The sequence below is a fragment of the Dermacentor silvarum genome, chromosome 3 (genome assembly GCF_013339745.2).
Source record: "Dermacentor silvarum isolate Dsil-2018 chromosome 3, BIME_Dsil_1.4, whole genome shotgun sequence".
Lineage (NCBI taxonomy): Eukaryota > Metazoa > Arthropoda > Arachnida > Ixodida > Ixodidae > Dermacentor > Dermacentor silvarum.
In genome coordinates, this window is record NC_051156.1 from 190,495,936 (window position 1) to 190,516,222 (window position 20,287).

At 46.7% G+C, this 20,287-nt stretch overlaps 1 protein-coding gene across 5 annotated transcripts in view; it reads right to left on the reverse strand.

The window, feature by feature from the left end:
* Window positions 1–1,600: 1,600 nt before the first annotated feature.
* Window positions 1,601–20,287, reverse strand: part of LOC119446304 (NAD kinase) — a 91,823-nt gene continuing 73,136 nt past the window's right edge. For 3 of the 5 annotated variants that reach the window (XM_049664072.1, XM_049664073.1, XM_049664071.1), the window contains exons 2-12: window positions 17,593–17,676; window positions 14,808–14,937; window positions 13,212–13,320; window positions 10,764–10,849; window positions 9,439–9,541; window positions 8,597–8,697; window positions 7,939–7,968; window positions 6,342–6,441; window positions 5,496–5,653; window positions 4,514–4,596; window positions 1,601–3,320 (exon numbers count right to left, since the gene is read on the reverse strand). In XM_049664072.1, the coding sequence (XP_049520029.1) occupies window positions 3,155–3,320; window positions 4,514–4,596; window positions 5,496–5,653; window positions 6,342–6,441; window positions 7,939–7,968; window positions 8,597–8,697; window positions 9,439–9,541; window positions 10,764–10,849; window positions 13,212–13,320; window positions 14,808–14,937; window positions 17,593–17,600 (1,074 nt within the window). In that variant the 5' untranslated portion in view covers window positions 17,601–17,676 and the 3' untranslated portion in view covers window positions 1,601–3,154. Of the gene's footprint in view, window positions 3,321–4,513; window positions 4,597–5,495; window positions 5,654–6,341; window positions 6,442–7,938; window positions 7,969–8,596; window positions 8,698–9,438; window positions 9,542–10,763; window positions 10,850–13,211; window positions 13,321–14,807; window positions 14,938–17,592; window positions 17,677–19,552; window positions 19,945–20,287 lie in introns of those variants that run through there. The other 2 variants (XM_049664070.1, XM_037710705.2) reach the window with 2 other exon arrangements.

The following is a 20,287-nucleotide window of genomic DNA, read 5'->3' on the forward strand; positions in this document are numbered from 1 at the left end:
GCGCAAACCGAGTGGCGCCAACGAGCCAGCTGCGGAAGACGACGATGAGGCTCGCGCCAATGCTGACGATAATTTTCTGTACACAGGCGATTTCGCCTAGCCATATACGATTTCGCCTAGACATATAAAGCCCCGCTTTAAAAGTGAATAAGGGTGTAAATCGGTCTAAAGCTCGCACCTTTTCGGTGTAAGCTAGAGCTTTGCTAGCTTTTTAAAAGGGAACTGAAAAGTTAGACTGGTGGTTAGAGTGGCAGATTATTACATCAAAGCTGTATATGGCTAGAGCAAATCCGTTCTCTGCGAACAAAGCACCAACTGGCTCGTCGGCGCCCCCTCGGCGCAACCACGCGTTCGTCGTCTCCTTCCACAGATGGCTCCGCAATTGCCGCTCATCATTCCAGCGTAGAATTTCACTACTCTTCTGTCGTCGTCATGGGGAGGCCGCGTTTACGGGGGTATGAACCATTGCTTAAGGGGGGGTATGAGCCATACATTGTCTTACGTGAAGGACAGATTTAATAACAGAGGTGATACGCGAAGGCGTGTGTGTACCTATCGTCACGATGACCACCGATCAGGACAATAAATCTGTTCGCACCTTTGTTCAAAATTCTGTGTCGCCTCTGTGTCGTGTGCTAAACAGCTTCGCTGGTCATCCACCTTCACAGAGTGGAATGGCTCTCGATTTTTTTCATTCAACACTACTGTCACGAGCGAAAGTAGACGACGCTTGGTGCGCACGTGTCTTGCCCCTTGGCGCCGAGAAAACAACAAAGATCGGCGTCGAGCTCGCGCTCGCGAGAGGGGCTCGAGCAATAAAGAAGGGTCAAGCAGTCCCTTCCTGGTCTTCACTGTGTCTGGACGAGGAACCGACGGCAACATTTGGCGCCCAACGTGGGGCACTATACTACACCACACACTTGACTGCATTCAAACTATGTTTACGCATTTTGACGGCAAAAAGAACATTAGAGGAGAAAATGAAAATCAAGCTTTTTTTTCTAATTTTGCAAAGCACGGCTTACTGGGACATCACAGATTTCTAGAATATTTTGTAGCCTCGCCTGTAAGTCGTGTTTTTTTTTTCTTTTGAACGCAGTGTAATCTTTTTTCGTTGTTAAACAATTAAATGCGCTGGGTAGGTGCTGTCCGAAGCCTGCGACATGAGTAAAGGGGGAGCTAGTGCCGAAAATTCAAAGTGCCGTTGCCACTCTTCTTTCGTTTTCCTATCCTATTTGGCACTACAAAAATGCAATCCACCAATCTAACTTAATTTTATATTTGTCTTTAGCGTCCTTTCAAATCTCTCTGTGAAATGCGTCACCATGCAAGTCGGTCTTGACAGTCCACCTAAAGAAAAAAAAAAAGGTGATAGTCACTTGAGTATCAGAAATGAATGCATTGATTTGTCGCAGGATGGCGCACTTACATAATCCAAGATCTTCCGGACGAAATGCAGTGTCCCGTAGGCCAAAATTTTGCACTCCTGTCGAAGCACTGAATGTTGATTGGACCAACATAATAGCCCTTGGGTTCAGTTAGGCCGGTTTCACTCTGTGATGAAGCTATGCGGTGAAACTTGTCGGCTTTGCCCCATGTATGACCATGCGTTGAATGAAATTTTATTTCTGATGCAAGAAGCGTGAGGTGTTATCTCTCGCTGTTTCGATGTTCGCGGAGCTGTATATCCAAAGTGACGTAGAAGCGTTTCATCTGAGGCTGGATGACTGCTTCGCACCAAGGACAATGTAATGCGACAGAGCAGTATCCTTTTCCTTTAAGATACTAAACCACCACATATCATTTGAAAGGCGGTTACAAGCGCCACACGATACTCACATTCAATGTTGACCAAGACTACACGACGATGTAATTTATAGATTGAAGCCACATGATCTTTTACTACTCAAGCCTGTTTCTCTCGTTCCGAGGGAGATGGCTCAGACTGTATTCGTGTTTCAACAATTGAGGATAAAAGTACAAAAATAAGAGGTTAATTACTGTAGAGCAGACAACAGTTTGACTATCGACAGGCATTTCGACTCACGCTAGCTATACATAGACAGCCAGCATAGGTCTTCGCCCGACGCAGTGAGCTAGAGCATGGGCCTGGCCTGTTTGCACAAGCTCTCGAAGCTTAACAGCCTTTCTATACTTCGAACCAATACAACACGAGCACTAGTGTTTACTCTCAGACATTTCTGCTATACCCCAAACGGTAGTCCGATCCTTTTTGCGTCCGATACTTCTTGCGTCCGACCAGCGGTAACAGCACAATAATAACCGGTGGAGCATCAGGATGCCAGAAAACAGCGTTTTAGCACAAAGTTACGCTTTGTATACTGTTGTAGTATACTGTGATAGTCACTACATTCCACGATTCGCAAGGCAAAGGCCAGGTGTGCCATTTCGGACACTGGAATTTGCCATCTTATCAACTCTGATTGGCTCGTAGGGTAGCTATGCACTCTTTGATTGGCTGAAAGAGCAAATGTGGCAGAGTCTGCCTGTATCGCAACCGCAGAGCCGTATTTTCGGTCGATAATTTTTAGATACATTTCACTTTCAGCAAGAGTCGATTGGTTACCGTGCAGCTGAAGTGAATCTGACGAAACGAATGGCACAGCTCCCATCAACGGTTATTTTCACATCGCATAGTTTGATTAGACCAATGGGATGCCCGTCCCTGCAGTGTGTTATCGTGGTGGACGTTACGTCACGCAAAAGTTAAGGTATCCCTGTAGGTGGTGGTCGATCATGAAAATACAGTATGAATTACCGTATCGACATAATATTAAGTGCCGCACCGAGACACCCATACAATACAAAACTTCAGCAGACAGTTATCGGCGCGGCCTTATTTGTGCGTGCACAGGTGGCCTGCCACGTACGTAGCTACGCATCGGGGTCAGGAGTCGCGGTTGCTACAAAACGCTTTCCGCTAAAACACCCCCCTTTGCTGAATCCGGTGCTAAAACAACTTTGATCGTAAACAACAACTCATGACGATCGCGATCAAGTTTCCTTCATGAAAATTGTATACAGGGCAGAAAGACGGCAAGAATAACGCTTAAAGTAAAACGAGAGTGAGGGAAGATGTGGGGGGCAACGTCGCGGGACTCTCTTGGAGCGCGTTTAACAAAAAGGTCGCGGGTTATTTGGAGTCCGTGGCCGTCTCGACGTCGGCGGTTTCGTTGAGCTGACGCTGCTTCTTTCGCATGTTCCAGTGCAGGCACTCGGCGAGGCTGTCGAACCAGTCCGATATCTGGTCCTGGTCGCAGATCGAAGGCACCGGGTAGATGGATGTCGTCACCTTCAGGCTGCGTCATAGACGGAGAGGCGTCGGAGTGCTTCGGTTAGTTTCTGACCACGCATTTGTTATCTGTATCTGGGACAGTTGTACATGCGAGCTTAGATAAGTCAATAGAACCAACGGATGCCAACGGAAGCCAACGGAAGCACAGTGCAAAAAGCAATCGTGCGCTTAGTATTTAATGCACATCAGAAGAAGTCCAGTTGGTGAAATGTAATCCTGAGCGCTCTTCTACGATGCCGCTTACGCTATGGAGCATGGGCACTCGGTGGACTTTAGACTGTGTACATTCAGTGGACTATGTTGATGAATCCCTGCACAGCAGAAGTCTATGAAATGAATTTCGTCTGTTAGTCGTCTGACCGTGGCAGACAATTTTTGTCGCCGTCAATGAACTTCGTCTGGACAACGAGTTCCGTTTGACGAAAATAAATAGAATAAACTTGCTGTGCCTGTGTCTGCCAGAACTATTGCGCATAGCTCTATACATCCAAGGATATGCATGTGGGTAGAAAAAATAATAAACGACGTTCCCACAGCCTTACACAAAGCGCGGCTTCTTCAGGCCCTATGGCGGTGTTGCGTTACAAGAACAAGGTACACTGATTACAATGACGTCACACCCTTCCTTTTTGCCCAAATTAAATTGCGCGTTACACCGCGAAAAAAAAATTATTAGCCCTGGGACGACAGCCTGATTGAAACATGTAATCGGCAAGACCCTGTGCACGAAATGGCGAAAGCTGTGCTGTGTGTTAAGCTATCAGGGTTTGCAAAGTTGTGATCTTCCAAAACATAAACGGAATACGTAGCACGCAGAAATCTCGAAAGCCCAAGCATGTAACTGGCTGCCGTTTAAATTGTAGAGAACTGGCCAGTGGGTCTGTTGGTACTGCGTTATGACTGAAGCACAAACACACAAACGACTAAGTCACAAAGCACACTGCGGTGCCCCATTCGTTAATTTTGTCGTTTGGGTGTTTGCGGTTTAGCTATAACATGCCAAGTGGCGGCACTGATCAGCTGTAGTTGCTGTTCTTCTTTCCTATACCCATGCTCACGAATAAGCCGTTACAGAAGAAGCCTCAGCGAGCTACCAAAGGTCCCTTAACGTATTTTCTAGCAAATGCATTAACTTCACCGCGATTTCAATACGTTTCTATAGTTACGTGAGCTTCGTGCCTGGGCAAGTGACCTCACCTTTCTCCATGTTGGAGCTCCTGACGCAGGCGACCGTCGAAGGAGGCCCATACCGAACTTCGGGCTTCGGGTGATACCATTATCTGCGCAGAAAGGGATGCAGAAAAAGGATCAGCGGGCAGTCGCTACCTGCAGCGCTTGGTGCGAGAAACAACAGCGGTTAACGGCACGCAGCGAGTTTACAGAATAATGGAACACCCACAGCCGACGCCTGCCAGAGCACACAGAGCTATATAATTGCAGCGACCACGTTCTACCAATCTCTTTGTGCAAAGGCGTGGACAGCAACAATGATTAATACTTTAGTGACGTCATATTTTTAAGCGAAAGCATTATATGGCTCATGAGGCGGTAAATCCAGCGTTGGCGTGACCACACGATGTTGCAAAAAGGCTACGAACCCCGCGACCTTCCGTGGGAGTCGAACCCACGGCATTTGGTGGTAATTAAGGCGTAGTTAATTAAGGCACAGTTAATTACGGTAGAGTTAATTAAGGCACTCGAACCCTTGAGTTGTGCGCACCTTGTGACGGACACTGTTGGTCACGTGACGTCGCAGCGCTTCGGCTGACGTGGCCGCTCGAGTCACGTGACTCCGCCAGTGGCGCCACCAGACGTGGCCGCGCTTCTGCTGACGTGGCCGCAATGCTTCCGCGTTCATCCACGTAGGGTATAACTGAGTACCCCTTGAATTTTTTTTCTTTCTTGTTCCTCCTTATTGAAAGAATAACAGCGCAACAGCGAGCTTCTAAGGCGTAGTGGTTGAAGAAAGCGTCACAATATAGCGCTAACAGCTTTTCGATTGGGTATACTACATAGCTCTGTGCCACTGCCGAGGACGTCCCCGGTGTTCCGGAATTCCGTAAACTGATACACGCTTATGGACACCCTGAAATTGTCTATATGACAGACTAAAACGCCAGTGCCGTTATCGCGCAATGGAGCGCAGGCGTCGAGCGGTGAGCCCGCACATGTACCGCACCTTGAGCTCCACGCCGGCCGGCACGACGATGGAGCGGAAGGAGAGAGAGTGCGGGCAGATGGGCGTCACCATGATGGCCGGCACGCTGGGGTGGATCATTGAGGCGCCCGCCGCCACCGCGTACGCCGTCGAACCCGTGGGCGTGGATACGATCAGACCTGCACGGCCGAAGGGGACAATCAATGAACCCGCGAGTCAGTCAGCCTCAAGCATTTAACCAACTATAGTAAGTCACCAATCAATCAACCGGCCATATACAATCAATCAATCAATCAATCTATCTATCTATCTATCTATCTATCAATCAGCCAACTAGTCAGTGGCAAATTGACCACTAGACCAAATACGCGTAGCCCGTGAGTACTCAACAATCAATGAATCAATCGATCGACCGAACGATCGATTGGTTCAGTGTAAATGCTATCGCAAAAATAGCTGGATCCATAGCCGACGGCCAGCCAAGTCCGGCATATATGGGACATACGCACTATAAAAAGCAAAGTAAATCACGTAATAAACCTGTGCTTACGGACTAATCAGCACAGCAAATCGCACACTTGGTAGGAGGCAACGTAGAATACAGCCAGCCATTTGATATCTTTCAACAAATCATATATGCAAGTTTGGAGAGCCTGTAGCAGCTCTACTCTGAAATGCTGAGCATTGAGTTGTTATGAAGTGAAAGTAACTCGCTCCCCCCCCACCCTTTCCTTTTTCTAAAATTATCTTACCTGCCTCTCACTGGGTATCATTGCTCACGGGGCCCAAGTTAACAAACGGAGTCCCTAATGCAATGACCGCATACGTGAACAATGCCACGTGGTACTACCATTAATATACACTCACCGTCTCCCTGGACAGTGGTGATGAGTTTGCCGTCCAGGTAGAGGTCGATGTTGGACAGGTAGGGCGACGGACCCCGGTCCACGACGACCTCGTTGAGAACCTGCGCAGGTGCAACCGATTCGATGGTTACTTGGCCCGAGTACATGGATCCGAGCGCGCTTGAAATGTGCAACTACAAGAGACGTAATCATGGCTGCAACAGCGCGTTTAAAGACGAGGTTTGAGAAAAGGCGGGGGACACACGCTGACTATCAACTAAATTTTATTGCAAGAAAATGAACAAATTGTATAAAAGATAACTGTCACGTGGCCTTAACCCTCTTAGCATACACAAAGAATCGCGTTAAAAAAAAAAAAAGAGAACAACCGTTAAGTTAAAAATGCAAAACTTCGAAGGTGCCACGCGTTTCAGGTGGGATAAACAAACCAACCAAAAAAAAAAAAAAAGAAGAAACATGAAAAGGCAAACAATAAGCAAATAACGTTGCAGCCATGGACGTATGCAAACTTGCTCACTTCTCTGTCGCTGCAATAAACGCGGATCACTCTAGTCAGCCCAGCGGCACGCTGGACATCGATTACCGGTCAGCGATTGCCTATTGCAATGGCGATCTCTTCCTTCGCGGGTACTTACGTGAGGTGAACAGGCGATGCACGAATCACTGTAAGGACTGCAAACAAGGCTTTGCTCGCTGCCTACTAGAAGAGCAGATTACACGGGTGGCCAGGAACGCGAACAGTATAGCTTAATTCAGAGCTTTCTGAAATGCGACTCGCATAAGATTCAGCCCAGAGTCCCGTGACATCAATGAAAGAAATAAACTTTATCACCACATTCTGTCCTCGTTTCCGAGACGATACTCGAGGAAATACACGTAAACTCAGTTTGACAACTGCAGACTGTCGTTCCTAGACTTGCGTTCGTTTGTAGCCCAGTTGCATTTACCTCGCTGATTTACCTTTTAGTTGAAAAAAAAAGAAGAAAACTTTCAAGGAAATATTAAGGAACAATGGGAACAATCAAAATATAAAGACAACATTCTGAGAAAGTCATCACCACCATTTAGCCACGTATGCTTAAAATATAGTGTTTTCAACCCCGCTCTTGCGATTTTGTCCGAGTTTCCAACAAAGTACGGAGAACCAGGAAATAAAACGCTTTCCTAACGCAAGGTAACAAGAGAGGGAATAAGCGAAAACATAGCTAGAATAAGCTAGAATCTTGCTTTCAGTAAACTAGTTAACAAGGCGTGCAGAGGTTTGTCTAACATTTCTTTTTTAACGACCGAAGTTTTGAAGCATAATACTTGCTCTCACATAAGCAGTAAAATCCTGTACATAAATATTTTTTTCTGGATTATGCATCATCAAAGTTGCACATCGCATTCTATTCCGGCGACAAAGTTTTCAGATGTTTGCTTTCTGACCATATTACAGCCGGACAAGTTTCTTATTTTTTTTTTTTTCATTTTCACGATCCTTCCCACTCTCCTCTTCCCCCACGTGAAAAATAGCCTGGTATTACGAGCAAGTTCGTCTTATATGGGGGCTATTGCGGTATGTATGGTGCATCGTTGATTAAAGCTCAAGAACGTACTTGCTGTTCACAAGGCCCGGAGACTCGTTTCTAAAAGAGGAAGGAAATGGTAACTTTAGAAAAACGAAAGAGTGCAGAAGTATCCAGAGAATATTAACAAGCAAAAAAAGAAGTAAACTCGTATGACAAACGGACGTTATAATTGATATACAACTTAACTATAAATAGGCTTTCACTTAACACCTCTTTTCGCTTGCACTGCTGGTGAGTAGAACGTCTGAATTTCTGCGGTAACTTATTCATATATTATAAGTAAATGGTAGAGACAGGAAAACGTAAACGGAACAAACGCTATGATTGGTCACTGACCATCACGTTTTCTAATCACTACAACGCCTTCGACGCCATGATGATTTCAGTTAATAATAAAGTTAGAGTAAGCAGTGAAAACAGTAACAGCGGAAGTTTCAGAGGAAGTTGTATCTCGGAGCCGACTCCGAGGTAAAGCTATTCAAATACAAGTGAAATACCTATTTAAATACGTTTGAAACGCAAAAAGAAAGCTCTCATTGGTGCTGTATTTTGTCGCAGTTGACCTATCAATTCTGCGAGAAATTCGAATGAATGAATGAATGAATGAATGAATGAATGAATGAATGAATGAATGAATGAATGAATGAATGAATGAATGAATGAATGAATGAATGCTGACACTTACTAGGCAGGATGAGTTGCAGTTGAGATTATTGTCGTTGGGATCGCTCTCACTGCGGTATATGCTGCATTTTAGTCTGCTTCGTAGTGTGAGTGCAGCATGCCCTGCGTGGAAAAAAAAAGAAACTTCATTGCGCGATGTACAGGGTGTTTTAGAAAAAGCGTTTTAAATTTCTAAAAGATATAAGATGCAGAAATAAAAAAAAAATTGCCACTGAATTGCTTTTAGAACAGTCGACCCACGTATAATAAAGCGACTCAAGCTTGTAATGAAATAACTAATTATACAGATTACATTAATTAACGCATTCTGGCACTCTTTGGTCATACTTGGTCCTTGCGCCACAAAACATCTAATTCATCACCATCAATTAACGAATTAACCAAAAGAGCGGCGCGATTGATCCAAATGCAAGACGGAACCTGTTATTCGCGAGGAATTCATAACAGTTTCTAGAGACGCAAAAAAAAAAAAAAAAAGGTTTACGCTGGTAATTTCTACAGTGTAACCAATTCCGTTCAATGTCACTTCCCCCCTCGCACGCACGCACGGTAACGCAAGTCAACGGCGGTACAGTCAACCACAAAAGTTTACAGGCCACGAGATCTCGGGAAACGTTCAATTCCCGAGCAGCCTGTATAGCAGTAGCCAGGAAAACTGTATACGACAATGTCGTTAGCGTGTTCTAGTCGAGGCCCGAAATGCAAATACCGGGCTGCATTGGGAGGCTGCGGAGAAATTCAGCTTTTTCTCGGATTTCGTGGTCCGTAAACTTTTGTAGTTGACTGTACCTTCATACTGAAATGTTCGTACGCTGGGCGCCGAGGCGGATGCACGGACCATACCTTCGAGCACATTGTTGACCTTGTCCTGGAAGTTGTCAAAGTCGAACGGAGTGAGGAATCCCAGCGATCCCATGTGGAACGCCATCACGGGGGGCACGCTTTGCTGTTGACGGCACAAAAAGAGAACACACAATTGACATTCAGCCCATGATCAGTCGGGGGAGTCCGAACCATTCATCGCTGGTGCTTGCTAAGCAGCTTTCCCGTTGAATAAGGTTTTGTGTGGTTCTTAACAGTTGAAACAGCGCTAAGGAAAATAATCTTGACAATCGTACACAAAATGAGTGTTGATGCAATGAACATGCTTGTTACACTTTGACTGTTGTCTGACTTAATTCCAAAGAGAATGCTCGATTCAACAGCGCGACGCTCGTCGCCTCAGAAACGTACGCGCATTCCTTGCAATTGATGTGCAACACGCTTAGCTTATAGCGTGACGATTGGGCTGCCTCTGACAAATTACGCAAGTAATGTAAAGTTTTCCCTGTAGCGTGCTTCTTTCAAGTGAGTCTTTCGAGCACTTTTACCGCGGCGGCCTTTATAAATGGAGCACGCTACCACGTTCTTCAAAAGAAATGTCATAACGGCGTGCTCTTGAAGTTCTCGTTATGTTTTGGCGAATTATTTCAGAGTTCCGGGACCAAGGTAAGTGTTGCTTTCAACTTGTAATTCCCAGATCCACAACGACGTTAAATCATGCGGTTCTATTAAAGGTCAGCTTGTTAAGCATGCAAATTTGGCGAGTGCTGTGGTCAGGAGCTTGCGGAACGAAGCACACGTTAACGACCACCACAAATGTTGCACGGATGCGCATCCGACAAGTAAACTATTTCTTCTGTACGTTGAACGAACCAACCACGGGCCGAATTCACAAAGCTTTTCGTTCCTAAGTGCTGTTTGCCATTGGCCGAACCCACTGCTCCGTGGTCGAACCACCTCCGTTCATATTACGTCCAGCAACACGGTTGGCCAGCATCTTCTCTTACGAACAATTCTGTAGCGTAAGAACTTTTTTTTTTTGTGAGTACGGGCCCAGATTCGCAGCTCCCTCTTCAATGCACGAAGCCACACTGAGGAGACAAGGTGTACCCGTATCCACGTCACACTGTCCGGCTGTTCGAACGATAACCTCAGCTGCTATTACTACATGCACCGTGTGAATGTCTTGCTGCTCGCCTATGTATGAGCCAAGTGCGCAGCGATTCCTCGCCCCCCCCCCCCCCCCCCTTTTTTTTTTTTTGGCTATAGACGCGGTCGCAGTGAGCAAGAATGAAAGGGAGTCATGTCCTGGTATACGGCCATCGTTTCTCAAAGAGCAAGCCCACCTGAAAAAGCGAAGAAGCGTAGAGCAGCGTGCCGTCTCCGCCGAGACAGATGATGAAGTCGATCCGGTCTGTGAGCTCATCTCTGCCTGACGGAAAAGATAAGAAAGGCGGGATCCGTTTACGTATACGCAGGCTTCTGGCCGAGGCTGCATGCAGGTGCAAAACACGGGAGGCCGTATTGTGCAGCACTGTACGTTTCGCTTTTCATTCTATACTCTCATCTGTCGCACCCAGTGGTTGATTGACAAGGGTGGCAGCGGCGTGCAAGCCAATAGACAAGGGCGAAACGAATGAAAACTGAATCGCTAGAAATGACGGTTCCTGCGCCTTTTTTTTTTCCGCGTTGCACTTTGTGAAGGTGCACATTACCGCATTCATACGTGCGGTAACTGCTATCCATACGTTACCGCTCAATTGTACTTCGAATAGCGAAAAGGGATGAGCCGGGTAAAGTCAGTAAAGTGCGTCATACAGGCTGATCACCTTTGACAAAGGTGGTTTCCTCCATCACAACGTCGGCTAGCTCTATCGAAACTGCTCTTATTGTTCACAGTGTGTTTCCGCCTAGCGGCCTCTACATCTGCAGAAAGACTTATGTTTTCGTTACTTTTCGAAGGTTATGTGAATGGAAGTATGAAGCTTCTAATTCGTAGGTGCACATAAATGTGAAGACGGGCATCTCCGATATCACCTATGCTTTTTCCACGCGTTCCTCCATTGTCAAATGAGAAATAATGATTAATTCAGCCATACTAAAATTTCCCGCTATAGGATTGAGTTGGCAATCTTTTTTTCAAGCCTAATTCGTACAATTCCTTCATAGATATCTCGGTGGCAATTAGCTATGCGGCATGTAACTTTCTAATCAGCACAGGTTCTTGCATCAATTGCCGTTGCAGCCATTTAGTACTCGAGTCTGCGTGATTCCACTGTATGCAGTATCAAATCAAATCGGTTTCTCGGTATGCGTCACTGAATCAATATTTACATGCAGCGTCAGGCGGTCACAAACTAATTCGGTAGCAAAAAAATTCATGAGCCTTTCCCCTGTCGAGGAAATGGGGGTAAGCAAAGCTTGTGGCAAGACGACACTGTCACAGGCGTTCCGCTTCGTTTGCCCTATACTCGGGGTCGGCGGCTCTTCGCTGACATTTGGTCTCGACATCGCGCTCCCGGAACTCGGGGGTCCGCGGCTCTTCGCTGACGTTACGCCTGGGCTTCGGAAGCCCTCACGCTATAATCGGACGACAAACTTCACTTACCCCCCATTTTCTCAACAGGGGAAGGGCTGGTGATTTTGCCTCTTTGGGTCCCACGTGTGACAACAGTAGTTCAAGGGCGCGTTAAAGGTCCCCGAGCCCACATGGGTATGTGCCATTGACCTTGGACCCTTTCTGCACTATCGCCAGGATCGGCCCACTTTTCAGCGTGACACCATTACCACCAGCACCGACACTTGTGAGCCTATAAAGCTTCGCTTAATATGTGAACAAGTTGGAAAGCTCGCTGTCAATCTTTAGTGCTCAGGTATAGTTACAGCGCGGCATATTGCTGTTGTGGTACAGAGACCCCAAGTTGATTTGTACTTATCAAAAAAGTCCTTGGGCGTGTTTGCAATCTTTTGGATGTTTTTTTCTTCTTTTTTTCGTTTCTTCCCGTATACTGCAAACCGACTTATTTATCCCCATCCAGCATGAATGCCTATTTTAGCGCGATAGCGACTGCAGCGTAAAAGCTGAAATAAACAGTAATGTTGAAAGAATCAATTGCAGGAGGACGAAGTTGAGATCACGCTCTGTGTTTCCCCGCAAATGTCCCATTGGAACGTCCTCTACATAATACATTAAAAGAAAAGATACGACCTTTCTGCAGGCTGCCCACCGTTTTCACTTGGTCGTCCAAGGCGAATTGACTGGACGTGGGAACGTGCTTTCTGAGCAATGAGTGACTATTAGCGGTCAGAAGGAGATTCCACATCCGCCACCAGGTCATTGAATGGCGCTAGTTAACAACTCCCACGTTCAGATATTGTACACATCCCCATATACCCAACAAAGCAGACGATAGGATAGCAGCCGCCCTATAGATTGGTAAATAGCACCGCACACCTAAAAGCAGATGGTGTGGGTTCGGCTCTGACGGTCGGCAAGTTGCCGTTTCGTTCACTTTAATTATTCTCTTGCTTATTATTTCTAGATTTCAATTAAAACAACAGTTCATTTCCCCTATGATTTCCGAGGCTTCATTGTCTGTCGGGCTTCGCGTGGTTAATTAATAACGAAAATTGAGCTCCTCGGTTTGGAATATTCTCGATCAAGTTACTATGTGACAGCTTTAGCAGCTCTATTTAGTTTCGTCCATTATTTCAGGGTCCCTCTATCATAACGTTTTTTTTTTCTCTTTCCTTTCTTTCTATATCATGTCCCTTAATTTGGCGACGGGCGGTACCTTCGTTGAAGGTGCAGAGCTTGTCCTTGACCTCGAGGAAGGTCTTGTTGTTCTTCAGGAAGGGGTCCTCCAAGATGGCGTCTTCAACAAAAACAACCATATTCTTGACCTGCCATGACAGAGAATAGAAGCATCCGAGAAGGTACAGTCAAGCACTTACGATGGCGACACTATATATGGCATGTACAACAGTATCCGGCTTTGTGCTGTTGCTCAAAGAGAATTTTGGGAGAATAACGAACGCGCTTGAGCAGTGCGAATTCGTCCTTATCTTAGAGGAGTACTGGCACAGCATTTTCGACATCGTCCTTTTTTGTTCTTGCCTCCCCCCCCCCCCTTTTTTTTTTTCTAGCGGTAAATGAATGTCTATACACCCCCTATAAACTCCAGAAAAGAATGTTCGCAAGCGCCAGAGTGCAATCAATAATTTACATATTTTAAGTAATTTACGTAAACATTTACGTAACACGCGTTTCTACGAATATCAGTTTCGCTTTCGGTAATCCGGGAGGTCGACACGTCATGACGTCACTGCACGCTGGCTCGCTCTGGTCCTGCAATCAACGCGGCTACCACACGCACGCGCAGCCAGAAGAAAGGCGAGAAGCACTCTTGTTTATTTTCTATTGCTTTAAGATCAAGTAATCATACCTATAGTCACCATACCTTATGGTTACGCGACGTCAGCAAACGTTGCTGTGTGTCGTGACGTCACGATAACGTCAATGACGTCAAGTTTGGCACTTCGCGTCTCGTGACCACAATTAGAGGAAGCTTTAGTAATAGCGTACCCAAGTGGCTTAGCGATTGTATCCCCTAACTTTGGCTTCCTGTATTTGTAAAACTACCTGTCATCAAATAAAAAAAAATATCATGTAAGTGTTTCCCAACTTCCATGCTTATTTAGTGTCACCCTGTTACGTGCGAGAAACGTGCGGTAACCTCCCTAAAACATCGGAAATTTGCGTCAGTACACCTTTAGGAGCGGTATAGTTTGAGTGTACTTTGTTCAACTTATATGGCGATGGCAGCGCATATCATCGTCACGTTTTTATCATCACACTTTTTTGGGCAGGAAGAGTTGACCGAAAAAAAAAAAAGGTTTATTCGTAGCCAGTTTAGGATGCAACCACGGGTGCGCGACGTGCGAGCCGGCGTGCCGTCATCGTGTTCGGGCCAGCAACTTCCGTTCTGAGTGGCACGCGCTCTGCTTCACGTGGTCCCCTTGAGATATTTCATTGCGACAGCGGTCGCGCCGTCGTGAACCTCTTTGATGCCAACTTAGGTCCTGCGTATGTGGTATATGTGCGTGCCGCTCTTTCAACGAACGTCTTTGACGCCAAATTGGGCAACTATAGGTATGTGCCACTGTGAATATATGCGCCGCTCTACAATGCCGAAAAAAGTTGTTTAACTTTTTCCGATACAACCGCCGCGGCCGGGATTGAGCCCGTGGTCCTCGAGCACGGCAGCGCACCGCCATAGCTAATGGGTTACCGCGGCGGGCATCATGGAAAACTGAACGTATAGACACGATAGGTCCGTGCACTGCAATTCATGTAGCTGCGCGAATACCGGGTGCCCGTTGCGCCTTACCCAGATGAGCCACTGGACGAGCTCGTTGAAGGGCTTGACGACGGTGGCGTCCATGGTCTTCTTGATGACGAGCACAGACAGCGGTGGCTTGTGCCACGTCAGCCGCTGGCCCGCGGGGTCCTGTATGGTCCTGGACAGGGCACGGAGAACAGGGCTAAGGCGCGACACACCAGAGCTTCAGTTACAGACAATTAGCCGATGGGAAGTTGACAGCTATACGCTACTGACTAACTCCTTTTCACAAACTCTTTCCAGTGCAGCGAAAGCTTGGGGACACAAGAACCAATCAGCGGAGCCAACATGCCCGCGACGTATCAATCCGCCCCTGTTGCACGCCGCTGTCCCTCTTTTATACAAAAGAAGGAATGGCTTGCAGGCAGTTATTTAGGACGTTAGAAAACACGCAAACATTCATGCAGCGCTTGAGTATAGTAAACCTACGTACCTGAGCTACAGCCGACGCCGAAGCACGGAACTATATTCCATTGCGTATAGTACGCGATGCACCTGAAGCACGTGGTGGTGTCTTAGCACCCCTCGTACGTAGGGTTTCGTTGCATTGTAAATTGATATTGAGATAAGAGTATAGTATAAGAGTATAGAGCATAACCAGAGTATAGTTGCCTGCACGAGAACGAACTTTCTGCCCCGGTTTGCCATGAGCGTCGTGTGTCATCCTTACCGTGTTCGCATACCCTTCGAGGTACGCCACCTTTCAAGAGGAATGTGCTTCCGAGGCTCCGCTTCGTCCGCTGATCTGCGATAAGCCTCTGTATACTTGTAACCCAACTTATCTTACCCTAGCTTAGCTTAGCCAAACGCAACTTAACCTAATCGGTGTCTCGCATCGTTCATTAACTACATAATATGGCTCACTCTGTCACCGTTGTAGCAAACTTGAGTAATCTTGACGGGATGTCCAAAGAGTGTCACTTAACATCTTAAGTTTCAGTTGTATAAAATTTCCAAAGCAGAAAACGGGGGCTTATCATAGATGCGCGGCATAGACTTGGAAAAAAGAGCTAATTCGTATAACGCAAGCGCATTATATAGGTGGACTTTGTGCGTAATCAGCAAAGTCGAAACTATAAATCCCCGAGAGAAAGTTCTTTGAAGCAAGACTTGTGAAGCTTTTTTTTTTCCCGGGGTAGCTATACATCGAAGGGCGACTATAAGTAGTTTATGCGAGGAAGTGGGAAAGATTCTATGCCCAAGCGTTATGGTGACCTACCTGTTTACTACTTCATTACGAGGAAAACTCTGGAACATCGCCAAACGAGCGGGTGGCTTTTTGTTTTGCTGTGCGCCATTCCACCGTTTCCTGCTGCAGCTTGACAGAGCGCACAAGTGAGCGCTTTGACAGTGCGGGATAATTGGGTTTGCCGAAGCACGGTGTTATTAGACGAGCGTCTGTCAAAACGAAACGCGTATCTCCACTGCAAAGTTTTGCACACTGCAACATTTTAGAGAATTTTCGCCTTCCATAACAGTATCGCAGTTTAAGCATAACTGGAATACCGGATAAACCTAAACAGCCGCGCTGGTGGAGCTATCTTGTGACGCTGAATGTCAACTGTACATATCACTCAACTATAATTGCAACTGCCACGTTCTACATATCTGCAGGTGTTGGGCGCAATATTCATCAGCTTACAATGGTTTTCTGTGCATGCAGAGGTCAATGAGGACGCAGTAACCACGCCAGTTGAAACGCGGTTTATGGATAGTAAAGGAAAGCTTAATGAATCTGAGGTGGAAAATACTAAAATACGACTGGAGTGTTCATAATACAAAAAGAGAGAAACAAGGAATCGAGTTTAAGGCAACGGCTATCTTTCAGGGTCAATGATTAAAACGGGAACAAACAGCGTTTGGACGGGACGACGTGAGTATACGGCAGACAAGGCGCTTAACTATACAGCCACTGGTTTATTGCAGGGAATGCAATATATACAATACACTTGCCTGTCGCACTCACTTCGTCCCGTCCAAACGCTGTTTGTTCCCGTCCTAATGATGTACCAACCAGCCCAGACCAGCACACTCCTTCAATGATTTGTTAAGACGAACTGCGAGTCCTAAATATCGGAAATAGGCGCACAAGAAAAATAAAGGCGACGAGCTTGGTGGCACCCGCCACAACCCCGTTTCAAAGGTTTCGCCATCCAGCCACTGCTGCCGTCGACGTTTTCAGTGTTGCGGCTATTACGTAAACTGCAATAAATTTACGGACATGAAAAACGTCTCCAATTGAGAGTTTTAGCATGACGGCAAACGTGCTAGCGGAGAGTAGACGCGAGCAGCAGCGCTGCTGGTGACACCCCGTGACGGCATTTTTAACCAAAAGTACGCTGAACTTTTACCGAAATGACCGACCGCATTTCATTCTGCGTAGACGTGTTGAGCTGCGACATAATCATCACGAAGGCAGTTGTGCATTTTCCTTCCGAAGAGTCGTACAACACAAGAACGTTCTTGCACGCTGTGGTTGATCACAGATGACCAGCTGGTTCACCAGATGACGTCATTAGTGTTGCTCGCCTTGTTTGTCCTGTATACGGCCACGCTAGCAAGTCACTGTTAGGTTGAAACTCTATTTCCATATGTATTACGCGCTAGTCTATAGCTGAAAGCTTGCACGTTGATTCCGCGTTATTTGTGCAATAATTCTACGGTGAACACGAGCTCTAATTTAACTGCATACGAAAGGTTCCAGGAAGGGAGGATCAGGTAGCGAAGGCACGACGAGAGTGCCACGTTAGCAGTGATGAGACTATCAACTCACATGACCATGGCTGAATTCTTGAGGATGCGACCGCATGGTCCGAACTGGTACACGGGACTTGGCGCATTCAGAGACCGGGTTCTCCTGCACAAAGAAGAAAAAGAAACCGTTGAGAATACGAATCACTCTACAAAGTAAAAAAAAAAAAAAAAAGAAAGAAAGTCACGAGATAGCGGTACCTCATTTTCTATTTATTTAACTTTACTAAGAATCAGTAAAAAAAGAGAAGTCTAGTCGAAACGGCAAAACGGATGTCCCTTCTTGCAGTAGAACAACAAACAATATTGTCTAGAAGTAAACCCTAATGGTAACCGTAACTTTTTGAAATAAGCAATTCGGAGAAGTGAGTTACAAATAAGTCACTGTAGAAGCGCGCTCGCTGACGGTGCATGCGGCAGGTGCGTTAACAGCGGCTTTTACCACTGCTGCTAAAATATAACGTGCCATACCTCAATGGCACCTTACTACAGACATTAGTGCTCCAGCTTAAACCACCCGGCAGAGGATTTCATCTGCTGTGACAAAGCACGAAAAAAAAAAAAGAAGAGGATACTGACGTTACAGAATCGACAAAAATAGTGAATGATTGAACCACGCGTAAAGGTATACAATGCGTTCTTCCTGCCCGTCTTGCACAGCAATTGAGCACCGTTTGCACGTTCAGCCACGAGGGACGTCCAAGAACAATGCAACCAATATGCACTGTCCGCAAATCGAGGGACTCCCTGGCGTTCTCCCGCCTGTTACCTTCTTTAAACCATTGCTCTGTAGGAACAAGGTAACGAACGCGGTATGCATAGCCGGCCTGTAGTATTCAATGTCGGCCAAACCAAAACACCGTACGAATCCACTCTGCGTGCGAACGAAAAACATGCAAAGAACGATTAAAATGCGTTATCGCGTATGCTTTCATTTGCAAGCTGCAATACCAGCAGCCGCGCTCTCACGGTTTTTCACCGGTCGAAGACGGCATTCAAATTTAGTCACCCCCATTGTTTCACGCTTCGATTCCTTCCTTTTATACTATATGGTATATGCTACGGAGAATATATAGAGCGGTGGCACAGCACGAGTACTCTGAAGTGCTTTAAGTTATGTAATTGCGCTTTTTACATGGTAAATAATACATTTTGTAAGTTATTTGAAACGCCTAAAAGTTCACAGAACAGATGCATGCTTGCTTACACGCTTAACGAAACGTAATGCAGAAGAATCAACTTAGCAAGTTAGATGAAACTTTACGGTTCCAAATCATCTTGACTATGAGAGATATGCCATATACTGAAGGGCTACAACGAATCAACACCGACCACTTGCGGTTCCTCAACGATCTACTGGGCACAAGGCGGACGTCTGTAGCTGTATGCCTTGACCACATCGAAAGTGGGACAATAGAGGCCGGTAATTTGGAGCGATATCCTCGCGCTGAACACCAGACAGACAGCAAGCCAAAGATGCCGTTAGCTATACCAGAAAACACTAGATCTCCGGTGATCGCTATAGATTCCACACAAACCGCGTGCAGGGAAGGTAAATCGTCTCGCACCGCACGAAATGCGGGCCTGACGTCGGGCTTAACGTCAGCGTTTTGATCGGGGTTAAGGAGGTCGGTACATTTTCACGAGGAAGCGCGACAACTGACCGTTCGGAGGTCGACTCTAGAAGAATGTCGCGAAGTGAACGTCGCGAATGTCGCCTACCCTAAGCAGTGCCACTTTATCTTTGTCGACGATCCCACCGAGACAGCGCTAGCACGACGACAGGTCTGCCGAGACGTCCGTAAGTTTCCCATGCGGGCTCGAACTAAATCAACGATCGGCAGCGACCACGTATACGGCAGCCAGCTGAAGCAGCGTCTGAAATCACACTCGCGATCCGCGACAGGTATTGCTACAAGCTAAACCAATAGCGGGCAAACGCATGCGGCTATAGAGAACGGGCATAAAACGACGACGTTCACCAGCACTGAGCAAAGGTGTCCATGTCGTTTGGAAAGGCGAAGACTCGGACGAAGACGACGACTGCTGCTGGCGCACCTCGGTGTCGTCGTCGTCGTCTTGGGCGAACAACAACGCAATCTTTCGTCCCCAAAGAAGCATCAGATGTTAATGTCGCTGCTTCTGCTGCTGCTTTTGACACCTCAGTTCGAAATTGAACGGTGCGATTCGGCGAAGGAGAAGAAGAGGTTTGCAGCAGTGAGTTCTTGGTCTGCGACGCACGTCGTCGTCGTTGTCCTTCTTCCTTGGACAAGGATGTCACGTAGCGGTTGGCGCCGAAGCATCCAACGCCGCTGTAGCCGCCGCCGCCGCGTGCATATACTGCTGTCGCTAACTGCTGCCTATATACACAGTATACTACTACCTCGGCTGGGAGAGTGATCCGTGTGACGCGCTCCGTGAACCCAACGGCCGTGCTTTGTCGTTCGGACAGCAAGTGGGACGAAACTCCAGCTGTCCTTGTACAACGCGGAGCGCGCATCGATTGTGCGGCGCCCTTGGACGTCAGCCGAATGCGTCCCGGCCCACCGTTCGATACCGCCGCGTTGAGGGCTCAAAGCACGCAGCATGCGGAGGATCGGGTTCACTTTTGCTTTCTTTCGTTGTTGCTTTTTCTCTCTCTTATTTTTCTTCTTTAACGGCGCCGTTCATTTCCTGTCGAGGTTATAAAACTCTGAGCACTTATCTGACACAATGGA